The sequence below is a fragment of the Syngnathus floridae genome, chromosome 6 (genome assembly GCF_059516105.1).
Source record: "Syngnathus floridae isolate MCC-2025c chromosome 6, RoL_Sflo_1.0, whole genome shotgun sequence".
Classification (NCBI taxonomy): domain Eukaryota; kingdom Metazoa; phylum Chordata; class Actinopteri; order Syngnathiformes; family Syngnathidae; genus Syngnathus; species Syngnathus floridae.
Genome location: NC_142418.1, coordinates 8,567,185 through 8,589,553, shown reverse-complemented (window position 1 = coordinate 8,589,553; position 22,369 = coordinate 8,567,185). Strand labels below are relative to the sequence as shown.

The window sequence follows — 22,369 nt, the reverse complement described above, 5'->3', positions numbered from 1 at the left end:
TATTATTACGATTATTTGTTTATTAATTATTTGTTTATTACTGATACGACTAAAAGTAACAGTGGATCACTTGTGAATGAACATTCACAATTTCAGAAACCTAAACGCAGAAGCGCTGTCTTTACCGTAACTGTGCTAAAATGGACGCTCTCCGCAAAAACACTTGCGCACATATTAACAACAGTATGCTTGACACTCATCGTACCGGGGAAGTCGAGCGGTCGACATTTTTGTGTGCCTGTGAACCTCAGTCAAGTGGCGTCGAAAGCAGCTGATAATTGATGCGGAGGGCTTTTTGCTCTGTTGACCTTATCCGGGAAATGACGGCACTAACATTTGGCTTGACATTTGTTCGACAGTAAGTGTCCGCTGCAGCAGCTCGCATTGACATCGTAGCTGTGAGCCAGCAAATCTGACATGTAAAGGAAGGATTGCTAACCCATAGTGTTAGCATTAACGACAAATGTATTTACTTGATTGTTCAGGGAAACTGCAGTATGACAGAGTGACAAGCAAAGCGGTATCTCAGGATCCACTTCGCCCTAAATAGATGTGGAAGCAGTTGATAGCACGTTGCTATAAACAGAACGAATGTTAACCACTTTAAAACCATGCACACCATGTTTCGTTGCATGAAACCATAATTTGGTGTGTTGTCTGTCCAGCTGTGCTCTTCCTACGGCTACGGCAGAGGTGCAACCCAGTTTGCTCTAAATCGGAGCGCAATCTTGCACAGCGTGCGTGTGCACTGTCCACTTTTAGACACGCAAATTAAAATACAAAGAGTAGTTTAACGCAGACTGAGCATGCCTTCTTGGGCTGTGAAATGTTTAAACAACGCTAAAAGTCAGCAGGTTTTTACTTGATAGAGTATTTGTAACAATGCTTCTGGGCAAGAAACCTTGCCTTGATTCATAACCTTGAAATGTCATATGTCAGTACGATCGTAGCTATTGACTTTCCTGTGTTATCTGTTCGATAAAATAATAATTATAACCATTTATTTCCACCAGTGGAGAAACCCAGTATAATAAAGATGGCCTGCTACAAGGTAAGGTGTTCTTTTAAAAAAAAAAAAAATGTGGTTGCAAATCAGTTTCATTGTTTTCCGTCTGTCTTGAATCCAGGCCAGGCCATAGACTGTCCGCTGTCAGAGGAGGGGCTGCAGCAGGCCGAATCTGCAGGTCGCTACCTGAAAGATGTCAAGTTCTCCAACCTGTTTGTCAGTGACATGATGCGAGCGCGACAGGTTTGATATTCACAATAGGAAAGCGAGAGAAAAAAGTCTGCTTAAAAATGGAGAAACAACTCACTGGAAACAAAGGTCAAACAGTCTGATATGCAATGCTGTTTCGTCGATTTGTTCCTTATGGTGGAAAATATTGGAAACAGAATAAGTTGAGTCAAGACTGTCACTTTTATAAAACTGTTATTAAGTCACATTTTAACATTTCATTCCTTCTCAAGGAAAGTATCAAATAAAATTATATCAAATGAAAATTATTACTGGTCAGAGTGGTGACCACATCTGCCTCATAGTTCGAAAGTTAAGGGTTCGAATCTCCTCGGTTAATGGATCACAATTGCGGTCATATAAATGCAGACAAAGTTAACCACCATATAATGTTCAATTTTGAAGAAAGTTCCATTCTTCTGTTATTATTGATTTTGTTGTTGCTTCAGCAGACATACTCTACAGAGCATCTGTTACTGAGTATCATGGATTCAGTGCATCACAAAAAAATAAAAATTATCTGGAGTTAGCGCTTTAGTTTCTGACTGCAGAGTGAGCAGTGCCCTTGAGTTGCTTATTGCACAAGATGGCGCTTCCTTTACAGGAAATAAAATTTGCCTAATGATTTGAATTCTATGACTTCAATGGTATTCCACATTTTTTTTGTTTTTTTTTAATGGGATAAGCGTTATTGAAAATGGGTGGATAATTGCTTGTCTTCCTTTGCAGACTGCCGAAACTATTGTGAAACACAACAGTAGTTGCGCTGGTCTACAACTGGTATGTGAGCCTCTACTTAAAGAGAAGGTCAGTCAAAGCAATGTTAAGTTGTTTTTCCTGCATTTGAATCATCAAATAAATAACTTCCTTTTGGTTTTTCAGAGCTTTGGGATAGCCGAGGGTAAGCCAGTGCAGGAGTTGAGAGATATGGCCAAAGCTGCCGGTCAGTCTTTAGCTGTCTTTACACCTCCTCAAGGGGAAACTCAAGAGCAGGTAAGGCTCTTACATATAAGATTCTAAAAACAACAAGTCTTACAACACTTAGACTGTTATACAAAGAACACAGTACAGACGGATATGGCCTCACCAAAAAATTCTCATGAAATCAACACTGTTGGAGCATAACTTTCAGTCTGGTGGTTTATAAACATTCCTTTTTTAAACCCAGTGTAGACAAACATCTGACGTTCATACAATATTTGATCACATTAGTTTGATGTCTAGCCAATCTTTATATGTGGCTCCTTTGTCAAATATTTTACATGTGGACAAACATACATTGCATTACATTACACGTGAGAATGTCTATTTAGTATCAAGTATTGATAATTGTCATTTGACTGGAGACTGAAATATTGTAGAAAAAATACATTTACTAGTTACTGTATTTTAACTGTATTTGCCCTAGTTTTTATATATATTTTTAGCCCGAGTAGTCTGCCTCCTGCCTACTTACCACCTGTGAAAGTTCTACTGGTTGAGTTTAATCTAAAACAAATTAAATTGCTTCAGTTTCAATATATACAATTTTGACCCTTCATCTTCTGCAGCTTCTTGGTACGTAATTGTAGCCGCTCATTACACCAATATAGAATTAATGTGAATAACAAACATGAAATCTAACACAGCAAGGCTGCCAAAAGTTTTGGTCACATTACAGCAGATGAAATTACAGCTGGGCATAAAGTACACCGCTAGAGGGCAGTACATACTAGGACAAACAGAGCGTGGTTGTGCATCCGTGTCCTGTACTGTACCGCAAGAGGGAATGAGAGGGCCTCTTTGCATACACATGCTTGAATGACATCTTGTGATCAAAGTACATCCTCTTTACTGCCAGAGTGGCTCTGATTAAAAACGCACCACTTCTATTTGTGTTTGTCTGCATGTGTGTGTGGTGCGTTTTTGGGATGTTCTATTTCGGAAATGTGCCGCCTCTATTCATCTATTAGTTTTTGGAATCGAATCAGCCCTATCTCAGCATGGGACGAGCACATGATGGTGAGGCTGATGAGGAAGACGGTGGCCAAAGATAGATTGGAGGCTCATAGTCAGTGCCTGGCCGCTCCGTCGTTGCAGGTTGTTGCATCAGCATTCCAGTGCACTGGCAACTTTCACTTGGATCAGCCCGATAGAAAGCAGAATTTGTCGTGTGCCTCATCGGATTAATGGTTGCCCATAGGTGTGTGTGTGGGGGGGGGGGGGTTACAATGTAAAGAGGATGGAACGGAATGCCAAAAATCGCACTTTGGCACATCCCTCGGTTTTAACGGTTCAGTTCACGTATCGCTATCCCCTCAACTCTCTCACTACTTCCCTTTCCAGTCTTGGTTAAGGTCATACTCTAGATTGACCACTTGGCTGTGGACAACTTCAACCTGTGTCCTGTTTATACAGTCAGGACGATAAATATTGGGACCGGGACGCAATTCTCGTCTTTTGGCTCGCAACACTACCACAATGGATTTGAACTGAAACAATGTGCTATAATTGCAGACTTTACATCTAATCAGGTGAACAGTGTTAGAATTAAAAATGTCTGTATGCCTTCCATTTTTTGAGGGATCAAGAGTACTGGGACAGATTAAGAATCAAATCAAACTTCCAAGAGTTCCATTCTTTATTCATTCACATGAACATAACTTTTCTTTATCAGCCTAACTCCTTACACATCTATACAAAATTGTGACAAGCTAGCGCGGGATACATAGAGCATGTGAATGCTGGATCTTGCTTTTGGACCTTACAGTATGTTAGACACGTTTGTGTGTATAACAACAAATGTATACTGTTGTTCAGGTGAAGCAGCGCGTCAAAGAGTTTTGGCTCAAAATGATCCAACAAGTCGGGGGAGAACAGTGGCCCAACAGAGGGGAGAACGACGAGCGCTCTTCAGCGCCTCACGTAGAAGGCGAGGAGGCGGACAATCTTCCTGTCCACGTGCTGGTGGTCTCCCATGGGGGCTACTTGTCTGTGACTATGCGCTACCTTGTGGATGATTTACACTGCCCCCTACCCGAAGGCTATAGCAGAGCACGCATGTTCTCGTTGAGTCCCAACGCAGGTGTGAGTCGCTTTGTGCTCACCTTGACGAAAGACAACAATGCTTTTGAAGTGTCTAAGATTCAATGCTTGTTCGTCAATAAGGGAGATCATGTAAAAACATAGCTAAGGCGTGATAGAAATGTCACGGGAACACTACTGTTTTGTGTGTTAAGGCCACGCTCCAAAAGAAAAGCAATTGTGAGGAAAATAAGTCATGAAGGATAAAAAGTGTCAGTCCTAATTCCAACATTATAAAAATCAGTTCCTACAAATACATTTTGGTTTGACAACATTAAAAAGCAGAAAGCAGATAACTTCTTACCCATTTTTTCTCATTGTATTTTTTTGTCTTGTCAGTGTGGCACAGATAGTGCTCTAAAGTCCAGGAAAGTATCCTTTGTATAGTAAGCACTGGCGGAGCTGAGGGTGGGTCACGGGGGCACTGGACCACCCTTAAAATCTGCTTGGAGCCTCCCCACCATGTGCCACTCCACATAACTGACGTGACAGCAACTGCGCCATCTTGCATCATTGCAGTTGTTACATGTCTGTTAGCACCCTCCAATGGCCAAAGGTTCATATAACAGCTTATGCAGTAGATAAGATATTTCCACAGCATCTCAAGCTTCAACTGGACTTTCTGCTCCCCCCAAAAGAGTTTACAAATTTCTTACCCCTATAAATGTCACAATGTTCTAATAGCTCTTCAGGGCGAAAAGTACGCATCGGCACATTTATTGGTCAATAGATTCAATAATAATTTTGATACCTCTCACTTTAAGACAGTTTGGACTGGTCTATCAATGTGAAAACTACTATTTTCTTTCATTTAGTTTTTTTCCGTCTAATGTGTCCCAATACTTTTTGTCCATGTAGAATATTATTAAATGTATGAAACCATTTCCTGGCTGACCATTACTATTCATGTAACTCGTACTAGAAATCAACACATAAATTGTTGAATTCATTGTTTTCAAATTAGTTATTCATTCACATGAACAGAACAAATGAACTAGTATATAAATAATAACACTTGGTAAGAAAAAGATGTCTTTTTCCATAGTCCAATAAATAAATACCTTTATAGTTTGTATGACTTGGTGTCCGGCACCTGACATGAATAGCAAACACACTAGCTGGTTCTGATGAATTTACATATACATGAAGCGTTTTTTTTTAGAAAATCTACATATTTATAAATAAGCACAATTGCTCACAAAGATGACACCTTTCCCTTATGCACAACAAACATTGCCACATCTCGTCCAGAGGGTCAAAGTTTAACTGACAAAAAAGGTTCAAGGGCAGCTGTGTGCTGAACCCAACCTGCCTCATGACACCATCCAATGTTTCCAAACGATCCCTCTGACTGCATTTGTCACTGCGTGATCATCAGTCCAGAACCACACTTGGCAAAATTAGACCCATCCTGGATCAGAAAATTCTTCATCGTACCTCAAAAGACCGGTGAGTATCAAAGGATTAGGTCTAAAACACATGTTTCAAAAGAAGGACCAGCCACAACAGGGTGTTATATAAAAGTATAGTCCCCTCCAAAACTAATGGAACGGCGAGGTCTTTTGTTTTTATTGTCTATCGAAGAAATTTGGGGTTTTGAATATGAATGAAAAGTTGGGACTTCCAGCTTTCATTTCATGGTATTTAGATCTAGAGGTGTTCGTTAACTCAGAACAGAATAATTGAATAAGCTCCGTTCCAAAACTTTTGCTCACTTAAAACATGGGTGGCCCAAATGTCTTTTGGAAATGACCTTCAAGTTAAGTCACGGAAGCAAATTCCAGTGTCAACATAACTCTCACTTGGTAGTCTTTCACTTTAAACTTCTTTTGACACAGAAGAAAAATTGAGATGCATGGGGTGACGCATCTTTGTCGTTTATAACGTTGGCGGCTTTTTTTAAACATATTTTCTAAAAAACAACAATTCACTCACTTCTCAACAATGTTAAAAACCTGCCTGGAAAAATAGCAAAGGTTTTACGTCATCATTTTCTGTTTTGACCATCTTCCGGAAACAGACCGTTTTCACCCTTCCAGTGTTCACCCCTTCATTCCATTTGCCCAAGTTGATGATGTCACTCTTGTTCCGCTCGGTCCGCTATGTTGGTCTTGACTGGACTCACAGGCCCGTTTGCATGCAAGACTTTTAAGGGGTCGTCGTCACTGGAAGGGATGGTCTCTTTTGACACAGCTCCCGTCTGGTCCGGCTCCGGCTGGCGTTGATCCAATTCTTTGTGGTCATTGATGGAATGAGAGGGCTGCGATTCAGACCTTAACGGGTCAGAAGGGTTCACCTCCTCACTTCTCCTCTGTCTACTCACTAAGCGGGCCAGTAAGCGCTTTGGTGAGATGGAGGACAGCCCTGATGACTTGGGGTGAGAAAGTAGAAGCTGACATCCATTCTGAGAGGAGGTCACAACACGCTGGTTTGTGCCGATGAACTTTTTTTGTTTCTGTTTGGCAAGAAAAGAACAACAATGTGCTTGACTCTTTCCCCACTGTATAGTGGTGGTTCATCATTCATTGCTCATCATTGTTTTAACGTGATCGTCGTTTACGATGCACAGTCCAAATACAGAGGTGCGTGCGTGCCTTCATAAAGAGAATTTTTGACTTTTAAGAAGCAACAAAAAGAGCTCCCCAGTAACAGGTGACGTTCCCACAAAGCAATAAATATACTTGATTGAAGGTTGTTAGTAATTGCCATGACATCTACGGTATGCTAATTTCTCTCTGTTGTTTTACATTATAGGTTAGCAGACATGAACATGATGGTGCGTTTTAATACATTTGAATCTGTGTAAAGCATGCAGAAGGTGGTCAATATTGCGGATGGGTCTGCAATAAACAGAATCGACTATGAGTGCAATCAAAGTAAAAGTTACTCACAAAGCTGTACAGCTCTCCCTCCAACACAAAACGCTTTCTTCTCAGGTCAAATATGGACACGTAGTTGCGCTTGTGTGTCTTTACTGGATGAACAACTGCAAGAATTTGAGGCATGTCTTGGTTAGTTTGCAGAAAAGATTTTTCAGGACTTGATTCTTAGTTGAGAAAGCTCCTGCACGAAGCTGCATTCAAGAATTTCAAGCCGACTAAAAATCCAGACACGGCACACCAAGGCGTTTGGTGTTGGACTCACCCAGAAAGTGGCCAAGAAAACGTTTCCTCATGGATCCGGCACTTGGAAGAATGTAGTTATGTGTCCTCCTGGATGGCGTACCTGAGCTCTGCTTGAGCTGTAGCTCCTCCGGGTCCTTTGACCTGAGCTTACAATCCACGGCTATGGACACATGGGCGGCAATCAAAAGGAATGGGAAGAAAGCCGCTTGCATGGTCATTTGGGAAAAGTGCGCTCTCCTTACTAGAGCAGAGTGAGCACCGTTGGTTAGCGTGTGAGCAGTTCTCTGGAGGGAGGAGAAAGTCCAGCGGGCCTATTTAAACACAGGGTCCATGAACCGGCAAAGTCATTTATCCAAATGACACAAAGCCTTGTTGTTTGTCAGTGGTTTAGGGTTGCCTTTGTGGAATTCCTGCAAGCTTTAACTGGCAGCAGAACATGGAATGCCGCTGCCTCTTTGGAAACTAAAATACATTATTTGTCTGGGAAAACTACCATTGCCAAACTGTGTAAATCGCAAGTACATTACAAAAAAAAAAAAAAACATTTCCGACATTATTGCAACATTATCATCCACATAGTCTTCATTTTATTTGTCACTCACTAACAATGTGGCCTTTTTGTTATGTAAAACCATCCAGGCATATATGTGCTACTGTATATCAGACCTACAGTGCCCTCCAAAAGTATTGGAACAGCAAGGTTAACTTCTGTTTTTGTTGTTTCAGCTCAAAAGATGAATGAGACAAATCTTTCATGTATTTACATCTAGACCTGAATCCGGAGAACACACTTTATTTTTCAAAGCTACACACTTTTCAATAGAGCAAAAGTATTGGAACAGGCATTATTTAAATAATAAACGAAATGACATTTCATATTTGGTGGTATAACCCCTTACTTCACTCTCTCTAACGCACTGATGTCTCAGAAGCATGTCAAATAGTGATGTGCATTCCAGTTCTTTTAAGTGAATCTTTGGAATCAGTTCACTAAAAAGATTCAATGGGTACACGACACGAGGTAAAAAAAAAATAATAATTAAAAAAAAAAAGAATAAATAAATAAGAAAGTGTGGCGAACGATGCGGTGAATGATTCTTTTGAACAAATTTTTTGAGCGACCCGATTCTAAAGATTCGGTTCACTTGAGAACTGGAATGCACATCACAAGTACAAAACAGTGCTGACGACCACGGCGTACCAGGTTGAATTAGCTGACTGGTTAGTCACACGGGCTCTGACTTGTTAAGACCTCGGTTCGATCCCAGGTGAGAGCATAAACCTTAAGTGCTTTTAGAAGTGGAACTTCGCTTTGTGTGCATCTGCAAGTAATTATGTGTTAATAAATACATAAGACCCCAGGAAAATGAACCAAATCTTTTCACGCAGGTGTGTTTGACGAGGGTAACTTGGAAAACATATTGGAACGCAGCCCCTCGAGGACTGGAGCTCGACACCCCTGGTTTGATTGAAAAGTGCCACACCCGCCCACACTCCCACTTTCTGATTGGCTGTTTGATCTGTGACGTCAGTTGGACACTCCATTAGGTACGCCGCCATTTTCAAGTGTACCTAATAATAGGCCACTTTATTAGGGAATTTTCATGGTCAAAGGTCACAGGTATCAATCTCTAGTCCTCGCGGCTGCATTCCAACATGTTTTCCAAGGTTCCCTCGTTAAGTGCACCTGCGTGAAAAGTTTTAGCTCCTGCAGAACGTGAAAATAAACAAAATCTTTTCACGCAGGTGTGTTTAACGAGGGTAACTTGGAAAACATATTGGAACGCGGCCCCTCAAGGACTGGAGGTTGACACCCCTGGTTTAAGTGAAAAGTACCACACCCGCCCTCACCCCCACTTTCTGATTGGCTGTTTGATCTGTGACGTCACTTGGACACTCCATTAGGTACACCGCCATTTTCAAGTGTACCTAATAATAGGCCACTTTATTAAGGAATTTCCATGGTCAAAGGTCACAGGTATCAATCTCTAGTCCTCGGGGCTGCATTCCAACATGTTTTCCAAGGTTCCCTCGTTAAGTGCACCTGCGTGAAAAGTTTTAGCTCCTGCAGAACGTGAAAATAAACAAAATCTTTTCACGCAGGTGTGTTTAACGAGGGTAACTTGGAAAACATATTGGAACGCGGCCCCTCAAGGACTGGAGGTTGACACCCCTGGTTTAAGTGAAAAGTACCACACCCGCCCTCACCCCCACTTTCTGATTGGCTGTTTGATCTGTGACATCACACGGACACTCCATTAGGTACACTGCCATTTTCAAGTGTACCTAATAACGGGGAACTTTATTAGGGAATTTTCATGGTCAAAGGTCACAGGTATCAATCTCTAGTCCTCGGGGCTGCATTCCAACATGTTTTCCAAGATTCCCTCGTTAAGCGCACCTGCGTGAAAAGTTTTAGCTCCTGCAGAACGTGAAAATGAACAAAATCTTTTCACGCAGGTGTGTTTAACGAGGGTAACTTGGAAAACATATTGGAACGCGGCCCCTCAAGGACTAGAGGTCGAAACCCCTGGTTTAAGTGAAAAGTGCCACACCCGCCCTCACCCCCACTTTCTGATTGGCTGGTTGATCTGTGACATCACACGGACACTCCATTAGGTACACTGCCATTTTCAAGTGTACCTAATAACGGGGAACTTTATTAGGGAATTTTCATGGTCAAAGGTCACAGGTATCAATCTCTAGTCCTCGGGGCTGCATTCCAACATGTTTTCCAAGATTCCCTCGTTAAGCGCACCTGCGTGAAAAGTTTTAGCTCCTGCAGAACGTGAAAATGAACAAAATCTTTTCACGCAGGTGTGTTTAACGAGGGTAACTTGGAAAACATATTGGAACGCGGCCCCTCAAGGACTAGAGGTCGAAACCCCTGGTTTAAGTGAAAAGTGCCACACCCGCCCTCACCCCCACTTTCTGATTGGCTGGTTGATCTGTGACATCACACGGACACTCCATTAGGTACACTGCCATTTTCAAGTGTACCTAATAACGGGGAACTTTATTAGGGAATTTTCATGGTCAAAGGTCACAGGTATCAATCTCTAGTCCTCGGGGCTGCATTCCAACATGTTTTCCAAGATTCCCTCGTTAAGCGCACCTGCGTGAAAAGTTTTAGCTCCTGCAGAACGTGAAAATGAACAAAATCTTTTCACGCAGGTGTGTTTAACGAGGGTAACTTGGAAAACATATTGGAACGCGGCCCCTCAAGGACTGGAGGTCGAAACCCCTGGTTTAAGTGAAAAGTACTACACCCGCCCTCACCCCCACTTTCTGATTGGCTGGTTGATCTGTGACATCACACGGACACTCCTTTAGGTACGCCGCCATTTTCAGGTGTACCTAATAACAGGCCACTTCATTAGGGAAAAATCATGGCCAAAGCTGAACTGAAAGTGAAAAGTGCCACACCCGCCCTCACCCCCACCTCCTGATTGGCTAGTTGATCTGTGACGTCACACAGACACTCCATTAAGTACACCACCATTTTCAGGTGTACCTAATAACTTTATGCATTTTTTGTACGTGTCAAGAATGTGTATTTGACTACTTGCTCTTTATTTTGGGGGACACCAACACAAATACACATAAAACACATATACATATTGTCATATGAAGTAGTTAACCAAATGTCAGATTTTTGTCTTCATGCCCCCAAAAAAAAAAAAAAAGTAATAAAACAGCAGACAAGTTTTAACAGGTTTTAATGTTTATTAAAATAATAATAATAATAATAATAATAAAAGTAAATTTCAAACCAGCAATCTAATGTGAAATTGCAGTAGATATATTGGATAACAATATTTAGGTGTATATATGTATACACGTTATTTTAAGTGTTATAAAATAAAGATTACCCAGAGAGAAGCATAATCTCCCCGTTTTTGCATAACGGCGCATCCCTTCATGCAATAAAGTTAGCCGTTAGCTTGGAGAAAACGTGCATAAAAGAAGTGGTGTTTCAATGAGTGGTTCTTTCTTTCCTTGGCAAATCGTAAATCAACATTCTGGCTTACATAGTTCACGCCAGGAGGGAGACGCAACACGTTAACTGACTGATACGTTGATGCACGGGAAGGAAGGCAATTGACCCATTGACTAGTTCGCGAACGGGAAAGTCCGGATTCGTTCCCTCACTGATCCGTTCTCGCGATGAACTGGAAATGCAAATCACTCACTGACTGACTGACTCGTTCACTTAGGAAACAGATACGTTCAGTTGGTGAACAGGAAATACAATCCACAACTCGTTCGTGAACGGTAAGTTGCGTCATTTTCTTCTTCGTTTTGTTTTACGGCGTGGTGGCACTAGCTTCAATGCGCATTACCGACACCTACTGGTTGAAGTCATATGAACTGAAAAAAGAACGAATCACTTTCGGAAATGATTCGTTCACTCACGTTCACTGAAAGAAATTCGTTCTTTTGAACGAATCGTTCACTCACGAGCCAATACTAATGTCAAACATGGAAACTTGAAGACATCACAACAGCTTTTACAAAATCTCTTTTATTATCATTTCAGGAATACAGTTGACTGCTGTGCACAGCACATACGTACAAAAATAAAAGGAAACCCATTTGTAATATAGTTTGTTTTTTTCGCCATCTTTTTTTTTTCTCAGAAACAAATGATTGAAGAAGTCTGTTGTTTCAAACTAATTTACAATCATTTTAATAATCGGAACTAAGGCAGAAGGTGAGGTATATGTTCCAAAAGAGGAGGGGGACTCAAGAGGAAGCACTCTCCCCTCAGTGCAGGAATAAGAAACTGAGAGGAAAACATAAAGGCTGCTGGCACACAGGGACACAATCCATACACACGCACACACACAGTCAGACACACACTGAGCACAGAGCCACTCGCTTGAGATCCCTGTGAACCAACACAACTTTAAAAGCAACTGATGACATGGGTGCATATTCAAAAGGGACCATTCCGAATTCTTTGGGCATGAGAGGGGATTTAAAAAATGGGAGTTTATTGACAGGGGGCACTGGGGTCTTTTTTTCCCCCCCCACCATATAAATACTTGTCTTAGTTACATCAAAACCAAACCAGAAGTCTACCTCAAAACAGGATCATGCAATAGACTTCCTTGTTGCATGAGATGCAAGACCACTACTAATAATAAAATCCTATTCCCCTGCTATTGCTGGTTTGCCACTCCAACCACCTCGCGTTGTGTTAACAGTGTCCTCTGCAACACCCAATAATAGGCTGGAGATGGCAAAACAACAACAAAAAAGCATTTCACAAAATCTTGCCTTCAAAAACAAGTGCTTTGAAATGTATATATTTGTCTTGTTTGCCTAGGATTAGAAAATTGCACTGCATCAAATAATTTATCTTCATTTCAGTAGTTTTGCCACTAATGTTACTCCCGCACATTCATTCCGGGGGGGCGGAACTATGTTATTATTTTCTGACCCTCCATCATGGATTGAATAATACACAACAATAAGTAATGGTGATACAACCAAAATATGTATTATAATCACAGTATTCAGCATGTTTAACCAACCAACCTTTCTGGAAACATTTGATTCTCTTTGCTACTTACAGTGCATCCCACTCTTGTGCTCCCCACCCCCATCCACCCTTTTGCCTCACCATGTCCTGTTATTCCTGACTCAAGGTCAATTGATATGGCCTCTACTGTCACTTTGGCAGAAAGCCAACAACTTGAGCATGTGCTGGCATGGCCACACTTGCCATCCAGGTGCCATGCACTCATCTCAGTTACTAAACATGAGCGGAAGCCTGTGGGGCCCCCTAATGCACTGCCCACAGCATGTTACAGTTAAGAGTGTATGAGGTAAACCGTGACGTTAATTAACAAAAAAAAAAAACATACTCCACCAAGCTGGACTTAGTGGTACTTTGCTACATGCATAAAATTGCAAAACAACAACCATTTCATATCATTTGAGTAGTACAGTAGAACCTCTTAAGTTGAACACAATGCTAGTCAAGCTCCATTTTTTTCAATACCTCAATTAGGTGTACAGAAAATATTTTAACATTCTAAATTGCCACACACATGTAGAAATAATTTTACCGGCCTTGAATGTAGTAAGTGCTTACGAAACAAATAACTGAGCATGCCATTGCCTAAAAACTTAACCTTCTGATTTGCATTTTGTTCTGTTTCGAAAATGACCATCAATGCATTCCACAATGCATCTTGAAAATGGCAGATGAAACAATTTTCTGTTTACAGGGTATTTTTTCATTTTCAGACAGATTCATGAGTTGTAGCAGAACAATATCTAATTAAAGTATAGCGGTTCATCCAGTATATTGTAACTATGCAATGGCACTGACATAATTAATGTCCAGCTTGAGTAGTGCTTCAAAACTAATTTTCATTTGACTGATGAGTAAATTACTTCGGACACTACAGTCGACCCCTGCTAATACAGGCGAAAATAAATAGATAAATAATAAATATTTTTTTACATATTTTTAAAATATTATATTGGGGAAAAGAAAATCTGTGAGTCTGCGAATGTCACCTGTATATAAAAATTAAAGTGATGGCATAATACCGTAAGTGAATGAAACAAACAGTCCAGGTGTTTGTTTTCCTAACTACATTGGGGACTAGGCATCTAATAAGGGGAAGATGTTCAGCCCAGTAATGTTAGTAAATAATTGAAATACAGTATGTCAAATGAAAAGAAAATTGATATGGAGGTATAATGCAGGGAAATGACAAAAAATAGGCAAGCTTTAAAGAGGTAGACTCCGTGGAACTAATCTGAATGTATGTGCTACTTTAGAACATAGAACATAATGTGGAGGGAGTACACAACCCACAAAAACAGACAGAAAATCCCTGTCCTGACAAAGCACAAGATCATCATTGATACTGCATAGGGATCTTGTTTTTAAGACTCCACACTTTCACAGAATATGAGCACCACCACTTCCTTCCGATCAAAGTCTGCAAAAATACATTTAAAAAGGGCTCTAAACGGTTACTTAGTTTTTAAAATGTCAGTCGATGAAATTGTCAAACAATCGATTAGTTTTGACACCCCTTTTTTGTCAGATTTCAGCTTTTTTGTGTTGCCATGTGAGTCTAATCTGCCTTCACAGTCGTGTTTGTGGCGTTTGAGATCTGTACTTTTCCGACCGTTGAAATGTTTTCTTTATAACTTGCTTGACTGACCAATTTTAGTCCTTCAGAGGTTCCACTGTACGCCAAAACTAACATTGATTGCAGCGCATTTCGACAGGACCGAAAACAGTCTTGATGAATCGTGACATCCTCATCGCATTGCACATGGGAAAACACAAGAAGCTCGCTCGTTGTCTCGCTCAAAGAACAAGTTTGCAACAAGAAAACTACTAAATGTCAGTAACCCGAGAAGCTGATGTCAGCACCTATAGTCTTAGTACACAAGTGGCTTGGATGGATGGGGCCCACAATTGCTTGTCCACATTACTTGCATCCTTAAACCAACAATGGAAGCCACGAGCAGAGGCCCTTAAAAGTCCAACTCTGAGCCTGACTGTTGCCGTGAGCTTTGTCCCCGTCCATCGCCACATTACAGTATCTCAAAGGGTTGCATTCATGTAAAATACGCTCCATAATCAGTGACCACTTTGCATAAATAGCTTTCATCAATCATAAAAACAAATGTGAATCTAAATGGGAGGGACTGGGGTACCTGAAATGTAAAATCCTGATGTCCCTCAAAGCATACCCTCATTGACAGTGAACTGACTAATCAACAGTAGCATCCACACTATTTCCTGCAAAAAGGCCTTTAAGTGCCAAACCAAAAGAGATCCATTTTGTCACTTTTTGTCCTAATTTCACCTAACACATAAAGTAGAACCTAAGTGGGACAAATGAATTTCGTTTATACTTGATAACAATGGCATGTCCACAAGCTCTACTGATAACCAAATTGTGGGATTGTCAAAGCTCCCTCTGATGCCCTAGAGCTGGACAAAAAGGCTCCGCTGCGTCATGTGCAGCACACAGTCACAATTCACTTCCTTTACATTGTTCCCAGCGGGAACATTTTGTGCCCCACCGGGAATGGGGATCAAGACCAGCGCTAGCGTCTGGCTTGTGGAGTGATGACTTGTCCATCATTCTTATTTCTGACTTCAGCACCGGCATTACTTACATGCAAAGGGAAGGGGGGGCAAGGAGGGGGGCCACAATAGGAATTCAAGGCACCGCTACCTCATGACAAAGCAAGAACAACCACCGCCATATTTGCAAGTGCTCTACTTACCCTGTCAGAGCTGATATCCAACAAACAGAGATGGTGCACAACAAAAATATGTTCACAGGCATTTTTTTCCTCAGTAGTTCCATGCATGTATATTTTTCAGACGTTTTGGTGCTTTGAGGTAATACAATGATCATATCCAAAAAGAAGAGCCGACAGGGCACGCGCTCCACTGACTTCAACAAGCACCCATACAGTAGAATGAAGAGACCAATTGAAGCCTCTCTCGCTCTCTCTCTTTCTCCCCAACACAAATTGGTTGAAATCCATAAAAGCAGCAAAGAAAGGCATTTCATCATTTCTAATACAAAGTAAGCTACCCAAATATACATATAAAGTCTGAATAAATACTATTGGATATTCTCTCTGTGACAGTCGGTTGCAGGTTTTTTAAGGATGTACAGTATGGACAGGGCATTGACATTACCTGGGAAAGAATCCACATGTGCAAATAAGTGTGTTATTGCCAGTCTTTGCTCGGGGGAGGTAATATTCGGGGTAGGAAATGCGTCACAGTCATGGCAGTGGTGGCCTTGTTGCCCCTCTTGACGCGGCCGTGCTTGCTGAGCGCCACGAAGGAGCCTCTGTACGCCAGCGACTCGTAGGCGTTGTAGTTGTTGGGGAGCATCCGCTCTCGGAACTTGCACTCGTCGTGGAAGACTGTCTGCAAAAGGGACACGTGGGACACATTTTCAGAAGTGCTATTTCTATCTCTTTCATATAGTTTCATAAAATACGTTGCATAGTTAATTGTAATGATCTCATTTTCTGCCAAGGTGAATTGGTTTTAGTTAGCAGTCATTTAAATTCATATCAAAATGAAAATAAATACATGACATCTTTACTCCCTGTTTAACAAATCTAAATCATTTTCCTTTTTGAATTGAACAACTGAAATAAATTCACGATCCAGCGGTATCTCGACATACGAGTTAAATTTGTTCTGTGACTACACTCATTGTCTTGATCCGTTAAAATAAATAGAAATGTCAGATCCCCCCCAAAACAAAAACATGCTGCAACTTCGGTTTTAATGAGATAAATGGCACTCCACGCTAATACACCTTTTAAAACCTAGTTAGAGTAATATTAGCCATTGCTTTGCAGAGGCTAGATATTATACACTTGAGTATTGTTATATTTTCTTGTCTGTCTACATTTGTTGCAGCACTGGTGGTGTTCAAATACCTTGCTTAAAGGGTTACAAGTAACATGCTATTGATGCTGGTATCATTAGACTTTCTATGGCATTTTGCAATTGCAAGCGGACATTCTGCAAGGCAAAGTTACATTTGGTTAAACACACAATGAATAATTAATAACTGAACGTGTCAATAAACACCTTGGAGCAAGCACTTTGCTTGATTTTTTCAAGAATAATTTTCTGGCTACCAAACTTCTGCTTGTTGTGAAGTTCACTTCCACCATCTGGCACTGCTGCTTAATTTTTAGAAGACTACATCTCAGAAAACTGACAAATTGGGTCACTTGTAAGTCGAGTTACCATAGTACTCTGATTCCTGTGTAATTTGAGCCACACAAACGGCATTGCGGTGAAAGCATCAAGAGAAGATTTATTGACCTGTTTAGTGTGTTAATTACATTTTGGTACAAATCCAGAAACAAATGCAGCTAACCGCAAATAATTTCACCTTTCTATTTTTACAATGGAATTGTTTTGACACACACCCTTTGGTGTAATTCTAATGTCATCTTTCATAAACCAGGACGCGGCCCCGCTAAGTAAACTTACATACAGACATCTACAAACACAGCACTTGACCAGTGTTTTCATTTTTCTTGGTTTGATTGTTTTAAAGTTTGGGTCAAAAGAGGGAGCATTCCTCAAGCCCCAGAGAAAATAAATAGTCCAGTCCCATTTATTTCTCTTTACTTATAGTCCATGAAACAGACAGCAGCCAGTTAGGCACATGTAGGAACAAATAACTTTTCACAGTCAAAATGACATCGTCCCTAAGTGGAAAATTAAGCATGACCTATTGTATTCCAACTGCTATTAAATATGAATGAAAACACACTTCATGTTTTGGTCAAATATAAGCAAACCAGCATAACCCAAAATATGTAAAAAGTTATCAAATTTCAAAGCAAGGACAATGGAAGTAAATAACCAACTATTTCTCAGAGGATGACGAGCCGTTAATATTGTTAGAGTTGGTTTTAATTTGGCTAAAATAAGTTTCTTTCTTTCAACACATAAAGTCAAAATACTGTACATTTAAATAGAACATAATCAAATAGGTGAGGGACACTTCAAGATAAATAAGAATATTTCAAGTCCCTCAGTAGTCAACTAAACATCAGCCACGATTATAAGGAAGGAAACACAGTGCAATTTCTGCAGTGCTGACTAAGCCAACATGGCGTATATACAGCAAGCAAGCCGGATGCCCCCATCAAGATGCATGAGGCTAAATTCAATCTCTTATCAGATCATCAGCACAGTGGCAAGCTTACACTTCATCACTCAAGAGGAGATACATTCTGTCTGTCAAGGATGTCGGCCCACAAGCGAAGTGGCCGCCACTAACGGGAACACATGTCATTGTCATTTCAGCGCCAATGACATCAAGGTTACTGCTGACATGCTCACTAATCTCTTCAACTCAAGTGAAGTACCATTCAGCATGTCCAAACAAAAAAAAAAAAGCACATATGGTGAAGCGTTCGCTATGTTATGCGACCATTGTACTACTAAGATTCAGAGTTCAACTTAATTCCTTTCATCCATGTCCTCATTATTAACTGAACAAGGCAGACACTTCCCAACGAGAAAACCATAAAATATCAATTAATTCACTCGCGGGGCACATTTAGATAAAATACTACTCATCCTCACGTATGGACAATTTAGAGTCTTCAATAGACACGACGGGTGTTTTTGGAATGTGCGAAGAAGCCAGAGAAAACCCATGGCAAGAACTCAACACAGGAAGGTCAGAGCAGAGTTCAACCCCAAACCTCAGAACTGTGAGGCAGATGTGAAAACCTCAAGTCCACCGAACTGCATTCAACCAAAACATTCCAGGAAAAATGCCTAAATTACAGGAGACAAAAAAATAAATAAATAAAAATAACCATAAGACCACAGCATACCGTTCCTCACTTTGGGCATATGTTTCGGGATTTTTTGTTTTGTTTTTAGCTTTTTGGAGACACTCTTAAAAAAGGAGCAGCCAAAAACAAATGGTATTAAAAAGCAAAGAATAGAAAAAAACACTAAACACTGGCAGAAGAAAAAAAAAACCTCACGACATGACTTATCAAAGCTCATTTAGACTGTTTTTCTAGTTCTTAATAGTGAGCTTTTTTATCTCAAAAGTTTGCCGTTCATCTGACAGATTTACAGCTAAGTGTTTCATGTTTCGGTTTTACTTTTAACGATAGTAAAAAAAGGTCACACGTTTGAGAATATGAAGAAAATTGAAATCTACTCAAAACACTTTTCTACAAAGTTTATTTCTATTATTAAAAAACAAATCTACTAATGGATTTTTAGTAGATATTTAGCCATAAAGAGGCAATTTCTCTGCTCTAGCGATGCAAAGGATGACTAAGTTGTAATGTTTAAGGTGTCTTAGCGACCAACTCGTCAAGTGTGGCTTTATGGGACCCACTTTTAAAACTATAAATATAGCGCCTAGAGATGGTGTGACACCTATAAAATATTACTGTCAATAGGTTTTGTAGGTGCTCATCAGCTGTCTAAAATAAATAAATACTGACAAATAAACCTCCAATCACTTTGACGGATGCCCTTCAAAACTACAATACTTGAAGAACTAAAAAGTAGATCAAAACTGTAAATGGTGTACGTTCCCACCGGTACTTTAGATGATCATAGTTTAATTTATGATCAGCATTTCTAAGGCAAGCGTGGTATCTTAGTGGTTAGCACATCCGCCTCACAGTTCTGAGGTTGGGGTTTGAATCCAAGCTCTGATTTTCTCCCCATGTTTGCTGGAATTTCATCCCAATTTAAAACATGGGCATGTCTAAATTGTCGTTTTGTGTGTGTCATGACTAATTTGATTGCACTTTTGAATTAGGCTATTTATATAAAGGCCCTAACCCTCCATGCACAGGTCTGAACCTGATGCTGAGTTCGTGATTCACCATCATAAGATTGTTGGGAGACATATGGGGGCAGGTGCAATGTACAGATGGATGTCTCGACTTAAATTTGACTTCAATTGAAAAGTTCCTGATGTCAAATACTTGCAATGTGTCAATGCCACTGGCTCATGCACATTTCTCATCAGCCCCATGTTTACTCGTCGTTCCGGTGTAAATAAAACGGGGTGCATACCTACCGTCCCATATAACCTCCCTCGTCTGTTCATGGCGACATACAAGTCACTCTTGACTCCATACAGGCTCACTACTCCTCTCTCCACCGTGGAGATCTCAATGAGACCTGAAATCACAAATAATTTGAGGGAGCACGACGGCTGAGGGCTTTGAATAGAATTATGATTACGATTTAGCATGCATTGTGCCCCCTCTCTGCGCCTATGGGGTGTAACCTTGCAGAGTGGCGACTCTTTGTTCTGCATCCTTAACATCCGATCACACGCAAGCACATTTATTTATTTATTTATTGATCTACTTATTTATTTATTTTTGTGTGTGTGCGCGCGCGCGTGTGCGGCTGGATTGCGCCATTTGCGTGGTCGTGCTGGGCTCCACGGCCACCGGCCCGTCCTAGCTGGCCCGCAGCGTAAAAATAAGTTGTGTCTAAAAGCGGCCACACATTCATGTCATGCTCGGGGAGGAAGAGGAGAAGAGAGGAAGAGCAAGGGAGAGGAGAGGAAAGGAAAGGAGAGGAGGGGAAGGGAGGAGAGGAGAGGAGAGGGGGCCGGGGACGATCGCTCGGCGCTGTTTGTATTTTAATCGAATTGTCTTTGCGCCCCCAACTGAGATGACACGCGATCATGCAAATGACACGGAAGAACTCACTGTACTGGTTCTCGTGGTGGACACCGTTGATCGTGCCGTCGGGGAGGATCTGGAGGTGGAAACCGATGCCCACGTTGCAGTAGAGCCTCCTTACTCTCTTGATGCCCAGCAGGTAGTCACTCTCCCAGTTGAGCTCCGGCTTCTCCCCGGAGATCCCGAGCACGGAGCGAGAGAAGAGCGTCTCCCAGCGCTTCTCCAGCAGCAAGGTGCCATTCGTCCGGCCGCTCGGGAGCGGGTACGCCGACACGATGCCCAGCAGGAGGCTCAGGAGAACCGCCGTGGTCAGCGTCCAGTGCGGCGTGCCGGCCTCGCAGGACATACTGACGAGGAGCCTGTGAGCTCCGGCCATCCGGTTTACCTTCAGACCACGTGGTCCAAATTAATGAGCCTAAAAATACCGCTCTTCTTGTTTTTCTCTCTTCGGCATGCTGGCTGAGGGTTATTTCTGGAGCTGTGCAGGGCATGAAACGCAAGCCCCGGTGCAGAGGAGGAGAGGAGACGCTGGAGGTGATGGTGCTGGTGCTGCTGCTGGTGATTACCATGTTTTGCAGCTCCTACCTCCACGCCTCTCTCTCTCCCCCCTACACGCACACACTTGCTCTCTCTCCTGCTCCTCGACCAAAAAGAAGAGTTGCAAGAAATAATCCGCCATGCACCAAAAATAAAAGAGAAAGAAACAAAGAAATGAACCAGAGCCCGCAGTCAGACCAACCAGGGGCTCCACATCACCGGTCCCTCCCTGGATCCGACTCCCAATGCAAGATCGGAGACGGCCCCGATAGCAGCAGGAAAGTGCCTTCAATGATTTGTCATTGCTGGTCCAGAACGAGGGGGGAGTTGAGCAGGCCCTCGGGACAGCACCCAAATTGGGTCGGTGGTCATATGTCTGTCAGGCCGCTTCCTTATTTAGAAAGAAGGTGTAAAAACAGTCCCACTTGTCACTGGTGAGCAACGACAGGGCTCCCTGCAGTGCCACTTTTTCTTATGCACCCTCTGACAACTTTAGAAAACAAATCATCTTAACCATTGATTCCCAACCATTGTGCTGAGTGGAATTGTCCAAATTCACTTGGCTCAACAAGTATTTATTCTTTGCAAATAGTGTAGTATCTATTATTCTGTGCCATATAGTGACAAGCGGAATAATTATGCACATTTCCACTACCTGCCAATAACTCTCTGCACACACCGTGTCTTACAGTATTTTGTAAATATAAAATAGAGTACAACACTCTCACCACCTACTAACCTAAGGTTGAAATCCTCCATTTCAGTAAAAACACTGAATCCTGCCACCCAGATGTCAATTATAGGTAGCATTAGTGCTAAAGTAACACATTAAGATCCCAGCATGTTTCCCATGGTACAGAAGTAAGATCCTGCGTGGAGCAAAGCACAGGCCTGACATGGAATGGCACACATAGCCAGCATGCCATTCCCAGTGACACGAAAGCCTATCGTCTTTTCCATGTAACAGATAATGTCAGCAGCTGCACGGCCATGTGTCAGTGGGGCCACAGCGGTCAACAGTCAATTCTCGGGATCTCCAAGGGATGGCACCATTATCAAGATAGTTTTCCCAAGAGCTTCAGTGAAAAGCAATTTGGAAGGAGAAGACATCTTTTAGCGGAAGAGGGCATTTTAAAGAAATTTTTCTCAGTCAAACTTCGTTTGGACAATAGGAACGCCTTTTTAC

The 22,369-nt window shown here is 41.6% G+C and overlaps 3 protein-coding genes across 3 annotated transcripts; 1 reads left to right on the top strand and 2 right to left on the bottom strand.

The window, feature by feature from the left end:
- Positions 1-173: 173 nt before the first annotated feature.
- tigara (TP53 induced glycolysis regulatory phosphatase a) lies at positions 174-5,179 on the top strand. Its single transcript, XM_088379935.1, has 6 exons — positions 174-358; positions 1,014-1,051; positions 1,128-1,249; positions 1,964-2,041; positions 2,117-2,227; positions 4,034-5,179. Exons 1-6 carry the CDS (start codon positions 282-284, stop codon positions 4,400-4,402), a joined length of 795 nt encoding a protein of 264 aa, XP_088236061.1. The 5' UTR covers positions 174-281; the 3' UTR covers positions 4,403-5,179.
- On the bottom strand, positions 3,851-8,184 carry LOC148396393 (uncharacterized). The gene is made up of 3 exons (XM_088379936.1): positions 7,442-8,184; positions 7,189-7,283; positions 3,851-6,752 (listed from the first exon to the last, which is right to left on the bottom strand). The coding sequence occupies exons 1-3, from the start codon at positions 7,638-7,640 to the stop codon at positions 6,375-6,377; spliced, it is 672 nt and encodes a 223-aa protein (XP_088236062.1). The 5' UTR covers positions 7,641-8,184; the 3' UTR covers positions 3,851-6,374.
- Positions 8,185-11,929: 3,745 nt separating this feature from the next.
- On the bottom strand, positions 11,930-21,512 carry LOC148396392 (fibroblast growth factor 6-like). Its single transcript, XM_088378670.1, has 3 exons — positions 20,674-21,512; positions 20,028-20,131; positions 11,930-16,357 (listed from the first exon to the last, which is right to left on the bottom strand). Exons 1-3 carry the CDS (start codon positions 21,020-21,022, stop codon positions 16,154-16,156), a joined length of 657 nt encoding a protein of 218 aa, XP_088234796.1. The 5' UTR covers positions 21,023-21,512; the 3' UTR covers positions 11,930-16,153.
- Between the last annotated feature and the right edge of the window lie 857 nt (positions 21,513-22,369).

Bases quoted from the DNA above. Each gene is read 5' to 3' on its own strand.
- LOC148396393 (XM_088379936.1), bottom strand. From the start codon at position 7,640: ATGACCATGCAAGCGGCTTTCTTCCCATTCCTTTTGATTGCCGCCCAT. The intron at 7,284-7,441 runs GTGAGTCCAACA...AAATTCTTGCAG, and splicing joins TTTTCTTGGCCACTTTCTGG to TTGTTCATCCAGTAAAGACA. The intron at 6,753-7,188 runs GTGAGTAACTTT...CTTGCCAAACAG, and splicing joins AGGGAGAGCTGTACAGCTTT to AAACAAAAAAAGTTCATCGG.
- tigara (XM_088379935.1), top strand. From the start codon at position 282: ATGCGGAGGGCTTTTTGCTCTGTTGACCTTATCCGGGAAATGACGGCA. The intron at 1,250-1,963 runs GTTTGATATTCA...CTTCCTTTGCAG, and splicing joins ACATGATGCGAGCGCGACAG to ACTGCCGAAACTATTGTGAA. The intron at 2,228-4,033 runs GTAAGGCTCTTA...ACTGTTGTTCAG, and splicing joins AAGGGGAAACTCAAGAGCAG to GTGAAGCAGCGCGTCAAAGA.
- LOC148396392 (XM_088378670.1), bottom strand. From the start codon at position 21,022: ATGGCCGGAGCTCACAGGCTCCTCGTCAGTATGTCCTGCGAGGCCGGC. The intron at 20,132-20,673 runs GTGAGTTCTTCC...TTGTGATTTCAG, and splicing joins CCACCACGAGAACCAGTACA to GTCTCATTGAGATCTCCACG. The intron at 16,358-20,027 runs GTAGGTATGCAC...TCCCTTTTGCAG, and splicing joins GAGGGAGGTTATATGGGACG to ACAGTCTTCCACGACGAGTG.